Here is an 8,968-nt window from a genome sequence, read left to right as displayed (position 1 = left end):
CTCCAGAACCAAATTTTGCTCACAATGTTGATTTTTTAAATCATGTTTTTATTTTTTGAGTTAGCAGACAAATTTTTTTCTTTTTTTTTTTAATTAGAGAAATTGGGCAGCACCTGTGGCTCAAAGGGTAGAGTGCCGGCCCCATATGCCAGAGGTGTTGGGTCAAACCCAGCCCTGGCCAAAAAAAAAACCAAAACCCAAATTGGAGAAATTTACCACAAAATTCTCTTTCCAGTTTTTGTTGAAAAATCACATGATCAGGCACCACCAAGTCTGCGTTCATGCATGCCAACTGGATAGGCTGAGTTGTGTTGGCTTTAGACAGGATGTAAGATTTCCATTTTGCTAATGCCAGCCCCCCAACAGCTCCCTGAAGGCCTTTAGTTTGTAACTGCTGCCATATAAGGCAATGGAGAAAGTTCAACAATCTGTAGCCCTCCGGGTTATTAAGGGTAGGGATGATAATAAAAATATTGAACTGGGGCTTGGCGCCTGTGGCTCAAAGGAGTAGGGCACTGGCTGCATATGCCGGAGGTGGTGGGTTCAAACCCAGCCCTGGCCCCCCCAAAAAATTGAACTGGTAACTACCTAATTAGATGAACACTGAGTCAGTACCTTGGAAGCCTCTTGCAGTGTCAGACACCAACTCTCATTGCTAGATTTTAGAGGAAGGGGAGTGTCCCCAGAGCTAGAGCAGGTAGGCACAACAAGTGCTTAACACAGGGCTGTTTGGCAACTAGTACAGAAGTTTTAAAGTATTGTATTTCAAGCACTCATATAGCAGGGAAGTTAATACTAGTTGAATATGAGGGTGGGGAGCAGCAGAGTGGTGTCCTGAAGTGACATAGGGGTTGACCCCTATCCGTGTCATAGTGCTTGCCGGGTCACAATGATACCAGTTTGGCTAAAACTCTGCTGCTCATCTCTGAACCTCACTTTGCCTCAGGGAGGCACTGAACTGAAAAACTGCCTTGTAACAGGTGGCGCCCCTCTGCCTACTCCCTTTCTTATATCAAGAGGGGAAAAACACGGAACTACCTCTACCCAATCTGGTCACCATACGCCTATTACCTTTACTGTTACAAATACCGGATCACCCTCCGGGAGAAGATGCTGCCTTCTTATAAGAGGTATTTGTTTTCCTCTCTATTTATAGTTGTTTATATAAATTACAAGGAAAAATAAAAGAAATTGGAAGAAATTCCCACATAGCAAGAAGTGATAATAGCAAAATAGGGTGGGTGGCTGACATGAAACTTTAATAGATTGTTTTCATCTGGCTGGTCTGGGAACATGGAAAACAGGCTGATCCACAGAAGATAGTACCAGAGCCTAGTCCTATATATCTGGGTGTTATGAATCTCTCCTCACAGATTCTGAGATAACTAATTTCAGTGTCTTTCCCAATAGCATCACTTATAAGGAACAGGAGGACTTGACCCTCCGGCCCCGTTATTGCCTCCAGTGCTCCTGAGTCCCTAGCAGGCCTCCAGGTGGGCAGAAGCACCGAACAAGGTAACCACAACCAGCTTCAAGAACTGTATTCGGTGAGTGGACTGTGACAGGGCTGCCCTTTGCTTGCTGTGATGACCCCTTGCAGAGAGGGGCATTAGTAAGTTGGGAAATGAATCATAGAAAGCTAGAGATAGATGAGACCTTGGTGCTCATTTGTCAAAGCTACTTGTTTTTATAGACAAGGATTCTGGCCCAGAGATGGTAAATCAAGGCCATACAGCTGGCAGTGAAAAGCAGAATGCAAAAACAAGTAGGGACAAAGGGAGAGCAGATGGGGTTAGGACTTCTGGAACATAAAGCTGTTTTGATGCTAGGCTGGGTCCAGAATCTGGAACTCCTGCACATGACCTCGTGCTGCAATAATATGCTAATTGTGACTTCTGCATTTTAAGTGAGAAATGGAAGAATGTAGAGAAAACCAATATGATGAAAAGGTGGAAGTGTATTATTAGCCAGAAAGGCAATGGATAGAAGAGTTTTGTTTAAACAATGAGCTCTCTAATGTAAACGTCTGTAAGTTTTATTTTTTATTTTATTTTTTGAGACAAAGTCTGAAGCTGACACCCTGGATAGAGTGCTGTAGCATTACAGTTCACAGCAACCTCAAACTCTTGGGCTTAAGCAATTCTCTTGCCTTAGCTTCCCAAGTAGCTGCTGGGACTACAGGTGCCTGCCACAACACTTGGCTATTTTTTTTTGACTGTAGTTGTCATTGTCATTTGGCAGGCCCGGGCTGGATTCGAACCCACCAGCTTCAATGTATGTGGCTGGAGATCTAGCTGCTTGAGGTACAGGTGCTGAGCCAACATCTGTAAGCTCTAAATGGCTTACTCCTGGGGTGAGGTTAGCTGCAATAACACTGCCTCTACTCCAGCTTCCAGATTGTTTGACTCAGGGCATCTGTAAGACCTGGGCTCCAATTTTCCTGGGTTGCCCCCATTTGCTCCTTCTTTTCTTCCACAGACACAAATCTGCCTGGGATCTGATTGAGTACTGGTGATGGACACAGAGGCAGAAGACTGTTACTCTTGTTTCTTCTTTTCTAGGCTGGGAACCTGACGGTGCTAGCTACTGACCCCCTGCTCCACCAGACCCCAGTACAGTTAGATTTCCACTTCCGCCTCACCCCCCACACCTCTGCCCACTGGCACGGCCTTCTCTGTGACCACCGACTCTTTCTGGACATCCCATATCGGGCCTTGGATCAAGGCAACCGGGAAAGGTGAGTAAGCCTGTATGGGAGTGTGGGGAGGGAAATGGTAGGGATTTCACCCTTCTGTTGTGTCATAATCAGTTGAGAGCTGATTCAGGAGTTGGATACGGGCAAACCCCTCAACTGGCACAGACAAGCCTATGAGCTGAGCCACGATCACCTCCATGGGAAGTTGCTGGACTCAGAAACACAGAAGTGGGGATCCAGAAATAGTTGAATGACAGGAAGTCATTCCCAGCTGTTCATGTTAATAGAGCAATTCCTTGTCCTTAGATCCGTTCTGTTTATGCCTCAGTCTAGTAGTTTGCAATCCTTTGGCTTCATAGAACAATCTACCAAAACTAGCTTAACAACTTTCATTTTCTGGCTTGAGTGAGGGCAAAAACTGACCAATGAGCTTTTTCTGCTCCAACTAGGTGTCCTGGATTGAGCTGGCTGAACATTTCACTAACTGGGTTTTTCTGTCTGGCCCTAGTTTGACCGCAACACTGGAGTATGTGGAGGAGAAGACCAACGTGGACTCCGTGTTTGTAAACTTCCAAAATGATCGGAATGATAGAGGTGGGGATTGGCTATCCTCTCTTCCCCTTCATGCCAAGGCAGCCGGAAAGTTCCTTTTCCTTTGTAGGAGACCCTCTTCCTTCTTTTTTTGTCTTCCATCACAAAGGAAATTAAGGCCTCTGGCATTCTGCTCAGTCAGGGGGCCCCAGCAGGTGGTGGTAGAGGCAGACTAAAGGAGTGCTGGTGAGATCACACAGAATCCATCTGGGGATGTGACAGCAGGATGGAAAGCATCTCAAACAAATATACTTAGCACAAGAATGTATTTAACCGGATGCCTGGAGCATATGTTACAGAAACTATAACCTCTTCCTTCAAGACAAAAAGATGGTTAATAACTACTCATAGATACCATTTCAGAGCTTACTATGCTATCATATGTTAAGCATTTCATAAACATCTCATCTAATCTTAAAATTTATAATCTTAAAATTTTTCTCTGGCTCAGCGCCTATAGCTCAACCGGCTAAGGCGCCAGCCACGTACACCTAAGGTGGCGGGTTCGAATCCCCAGCCTGGACCCACCAAACAACGACGGCTGCAACCAAAAAATAGGCGGGCGTTGTGGCGGGCGCCTGTGGTCCCAGCTACTTGGGAGGCGGAGGCAGGAGACTCGCTTGAGCCCAGGAGTTGGAGGTTGCTGTGAGCTGTAATGCCACGGCACTCTACCCAGGGGGACAGCTTGAGGCTCTGTCTCAAAAAAAAAAAAAAAATTTTTTTTTTCTCTGTAGAGAAAACTGAAGTTCAGAAGGGTTAACTCATAGAATGTTATATGCCAAGTGTTAAAGGTTAAAGTCCGTGTTTGACATCCTTCCACCTGTACCGAACTGCTTCCCAGGGCCACACCCTGGTGGGAGACACCAGGTCTCTGGGGGAATATGAGTATCATTTCAAAGAGAATTCTTATCATGTGTTCTACCCTTTTGCAGGTGCCCTACTGAGGGCCTTCAGCTACATGGGCTTCGAGGTGGTCAGACCGGATCACCCCGCCCTCCCTCCCTGGGACAATGTCATCTTTATGATATACCCCCTTGAAAGGGACCCTGGCCACCTGCCCAGTGAGCCTCCCTGAACATGCTTATTCCAACTCTGAGGGGCTGGAAGCCCTGACACATGGGAACCAGGGGCCTGGGATGTGATTCGGGACACCTTCCTCCATCCTAGGAATAAAGGGTAGTGCAATCATGAAGTGTTCACTGTTTCTTGGGGGGATAGTAGGGTTGGCTGGCATGGAACACGAAACTTTCAGGGCGGAATTGACTAGAATAAACTTCTCATGACGGGAAATATCAGAGGAACATGAACCAGAGAGAGAAGGGACCCAAGGATTTGCCTTCCTTCCTGCTCCAAATCATTTCCCATTTATTCTAACCAATTACCTAGCACAGTGGTTCTCAACCTGTGGGTCATGACCCTTTTTTAACAATGAAAATACATTGTGGCATTTGGAAGGTTGAGAACCACTGACCTAGCACTTGTCAAGGGACAGGAAGTCCAGAAAAACTAGACCTTGATAGGTATATTTCAGTTCAAATTGGAAACAGGTGCTGACTCCTAAATGTGGAGAAAACCAAAGGCACATGGATCCTTGGGCTCACTGGGAAGATCAACAGATGAAATAAGCATAGACGGCTCGGCGCCTGTGGCTCAATTGGCTAAGGCACCAGCCACATACACCTAAGGTGGCAGGTTCGAATCCCCAGCCCGGGCCTGCCAAACAACAACGATGGCTGCAACCAAAAAATGGCCAGTGCTGTGGCGGGCGCCTGTGGTCCCAGCTACTTGGGAGGCTGAGGCAGAAGACTCGCTTGAGCCCAGGAGTTGGAGGTTGCTGTGAGCTGTGAGGCCATGGCACTCTACCTAGGGGGATAGCTTGAGGCTCCGTCTCAAAAAAAAAAAAGAAAAAAGAAATAAGCATAGAAGATGCATTCCAGACATCAGGCCAAGTACTGGACTGCATTAGAGAATGACAAGGAACTGATCAAAATGCGACGTAAACTGACAGGACTTAAGGGCCGTATTAAAAGGACAGGCTTTTAGACATAGTAATAAGTTATGGGTAGAAACGAGACACTACTCATTCTCCAGAGTAGGAAGTCATAATTATGAGTGATATTATCAGGGCCCGCTATCCTTATGCAGGTGTCCTCAAACTACGGCCCGCCAAGGACATTTATCCAGCCAGTTCACTGTCCCCCTGTTTAAAAAGTTTGAGGACCCCTGCTTAAGAGTAAAGATCCCCTGAGGAATAAGGAACAGGGACTAGCAGGGCTGAGCATGCCTCAGTGAGTTCATTGCAACCACAACCTTAATGTTGATGGGTGGAGGAAGCCCCCTCAAGGATTTTTCCAAGGTACAGACTCTCTGTACTTTCCAGAGACTTTTCTGAGAAAACAGATTCTGAAAATTGTGGTTGTGGGAAAATATAGTTGCCATGTAATATATTGGTAGAACTCACTAATCCCTAGATTTAAAAAAAATTATTGCATACAGATGCCTTATACAGTTTATCTTGCTTGGTCCATTTCATTTGCCACTTTTTTCTACCACTCATTACTATACATTTATACTTATTTCAAGCACCTTCAAAGTTCTCAGCCTCCCAATACCATCATAAATGAAAGATGCTATAAGGAAATGGGCTGCTATAGCTGTGAAGTTGACAGTGGGGTCTATTCCTGGAATCCAGGTTTCTAGAATCCTAATCAAGGCTTTGTCTTCCACACACAGTAGAACCTCTGTACCTTGACCACCCAAGGGACTGTGACAAACTGCTCAGCATGAGGAACTGGGCCTGCTGCACTGACATGTGTGGAGCATGTCCAGTCTATGAGGATCATGTCAACTGAAGGTGGTCAGTGAGGCAGGGGAACAACTGGGAGGTTCTGTGAGGTGTTACCCACACAGCCTAAAGTGGCGTGAGTTCTTAGTGAATGGCTACTTCTGAAGTAACTTTAGGGAACAAATATGGACACATACATGGGGGGACACTTTTTCACAGAGGTGTCCCTTCGTGCAAGGAGGCAGTTTTTATCTTATTTGTACTCAGAAGACACTTTCCCTATAGGCTGCTTCCACCTTGTGATTCAATCAGCATCTGGGTTTAGATTTTCTCAAGAACTTTATTCAGCAAAGAATCTCCCCAAATGACTCAAAGGTAACTATGTATGTTCTCTATGGGTGTGTGTGTACACATATGGGTACTATGTTAGCAATTTAGAGTACTTCCTGAGCTTCCTCTCCTTTAGAATTTTACCTAAAGTTCACAGAGAAATAGCTGGAGCACAGTTTCAAAAACCTGTCTCCAGTAACATCAGCAACTGAACCTTCAATTCTCAAGGTTTTTTTTTGGCTGGGGCTGGGTTTGAACCCGCCATCTTCGGTATATGGGGCTAGCATCCTACTCCTTTGAGCCACAGGCACTGCCTCACTTCAAGGTTTTTAAATAAATTTTGCTGATTTTTGCCTTTGCCTTGACTCAAACACAGTGTTCAAGTGCCTAGTCCTTGAGCTTACCACTCAAAAACTTCCTTTAGCTACAGTCACCTGACAGGGTGAGTCAGCAGTGGTAAGCCCTTATAGTTCCAGCTACTTGGGAGGCTGAGACAAGAGAATCTCCTGAGCCCCAGAATTTGAGGTTGCTGTGAGCTAAGATGCCACAGCGCTCTACTGAGGGTGATCAAGTGAGATTCTGTCTTAAAAAACAAAACAAAAACAAAACAAGGTGAGTCAGCAGTTTGCTGCATCATCACTTTCAATGATAAACTCTGGCTGTTTCCCAGCCTCAAAAAGGACACAGCCTAGCAGCAGTGTGCATCGTGACGGGCAGAGGGGACTGAGCCTGATGAGAACAGCCTGGAAGTGTACAGACAGTGGAGGGTGGGGGAGAAATCAGAGGCGGAGTCGGGGAGTATATCTGTTTCTCTTTGCCCACACTTTTTGGGAGTCCAATGGACGGAGAACAGATGTGGTCCACAGCAAGCCAGACAGTGTATATAATGAAGGGCGGCATGAGTCTTTAGCAAAAACTCCTCTCTCCAGGCACCAAATCCTGCCAAAGACACAAACACACAAAAACACAAAAGCTTAAAAGGGCTCGATCTGACTGCAAATTTAACTATAAGAAAGCAGCTGCACAGAAGCATATTAAGACAGGGAACAGGCAAGGAGTTGTCAAGCAAGGCCCCTGTTGTCACCCTCATTACTTTCCTGTTGTTACAGACAGATGATGGCTCCACTCACAGCAAAGGAGATGACTGTGCAAGCTGAGTCCTGACTTGAGAGTGAGGAGTTGTCTTCAAGGTTATGACCAGACACAGAGGCAGGTTCTATTGAGTAGTGAGGAGGAAAAAGTTAGACACTACTCAATTCTACAAGGTGCTACCAGCAAGACTCAAGAGAAAAATGGGCCTCTTGGTGCTCAATGACATGACTAAGAACCAAATCTTAACCTCCCTAGTTTAGAAAGATTGAGAAAAGGTAACCCCCAAAGATGCTCTAGGGAGAAAATGCTGTTTGTACCCGACAAGCTGGGGGAGGGTAGGGTATATGTCATCCCTCCAGGACTCTTTTCGGTCTCAGTGAACACAGAGATGAGAGAGGCATCTGTGTCTGCGGCCTAAGGGGATGAAAATGGGAGAAAAAGAAAGAACATGTTGGATATTGGAAAAGGAGGCGCCACCCTGTCATTTTTCTATCGGATCTGTTAAGGCACTTGGGTTTGGCTGTTGAGGTGGGGGACAGTGCCTCCTTGGCTGAACCGGTGGACCGACCAGCTCAGAGTGCTTAGGAAAGCTAACAAAATGTCATGCCTAGAAGCCCTCACTGTCTCCCAGGCACTGTATTTGTCCAGAGAAAGCACCCTAAATGCCGATGACAGCTCACTCACCACATCCTTCAACATGTCTGGGACACCTCTGTTTTCTTCCATGTCTTCAGGAATCTCAACTGCGTATCCTTTACGAACTAATTCTAGCCCAATATCAAGTTTCTGAGAAGAGAAATGAAGAGGGAACGATGTTCTCTCTGTGAATGAGAGGTAAACTGGAGGCAACAAGGCAGAAGAGCTAGAAATGATACTTTAAAGACATTCCTTCAGGGGGATGGTGAACAGGAGATAAAGGTTTCTGGGAAGTAAAGAAGGCTGTAAATATACTGAAGACACACTGATCAAGGAGTGAACTCCAGTCCTACCTCCCCACTGCTAGTGTCATATAAGTAGATCTTTGGCCACGTTGAGACCCCAGTGTGGACATAGCTAGAGATCTTGGCCATAAGGGGCTTCCAATCAGCACAGTGAGTGAGTCTGTCAAATTCATCCAATGCTTCCTCTTCCCACTGTTCACCTGGCAAAAGATTGTAGGAGCAAACCTCAGAAGGGGCCAGTGCTGACAGGGTGGGGATTATACCTGGAAGAAGTTGGAACTATCCCTCTCTACTCAGGAAGGCACCTGTGTATTCTTTGGTGGCAATGGGTCTGACAGCCAGGTTTATGACTGCCACTCTTTGGTGCTGGTAAAGAGAAGTCTCCAGAGTTCCCAAAGCCTGGGAATGTAAGAATCCCTCCCATGTGTGGTGTGGAAGTTTTTCTATTAAGAGGCACAGTTGGCGCCTGTGGCTTAAGCAGCTAAGGCGCCAGCCACATACACCTAAGGTGGTGGGTTCGAATCCCCAGCCCGG

At 46.1% G+C, this 8,968-nt stretch overlaps 2 protein-coding genes across 2 annotated transcripts in view; one reads left to right on the top strand and one right to left on the bottom strand.

The window, feature by feature from the left end:
- The first annotated feature begins 900 nt into the window (after positions 1-900).
- OAZ3 (ornithine decarboxylase antizyme 3) lies at positions 901-4,478 on the top strand. The gene is given in 5 exon segments (NM_001290317.1): positions 901-1,130; positions 1,411-1,547; positions 2,562-2,737; positions 3,204-3,289; positions 4,219-4,478. Coding segments are annotated over 5 exon segments (705 nt in total). The 5' UTR covers positions 901-966; the 3' UTR covers positions 4,362-4,478.
- A 2,917-nt stretch (positions 4,479-7,395) lies between these two features.
- The window catches only part of TDRKH (tudor and KH domain containing), an 18,749-nt gene continuing 17,176 nt past the window's right edge, over positions 7,396-8,968 (bottom strand). The window contains 5 exon segments of the mRNA XM_003804008.3: positions 7,396-7,564; positions 7,567-7,617; positions 7,811-7,907; positions 8,178-8,279; positions 8,483-8,697. Of these exon segments, the coding sequence (XP_003804056.1) occupies positions 7,491-7,564; positions 7,567-7,617; positions 7,811-7,907; positions 8,178-8,279; positions 8,483-8,697 (539 nt within the window). The 3' untranslated portion in view covers positions 7,396-7,490.

This window comes from Otolemur garnettii, unplaced genomic scaffold (assembly GCF_000181295.1).
Source record: "Otolemur garnettii isolate 467f Iridium unplaced genomic scaffold, OtoGar3 scaffold00174, whole genome shotgun sequence".
In the NCBI taxonomy this organism is placed as follows: domain Eukaryota; kingdom Metazoa; phylum Chordata; class Mammalia; order Primates; family Galagidae; genus Otolemur; species Otolemur garnettii.
The sequence above is the reverse complement of the archived record's forward strand: the minus strand, read 5'-3'. Positions and strand labels throughout refer to the sequence as shown.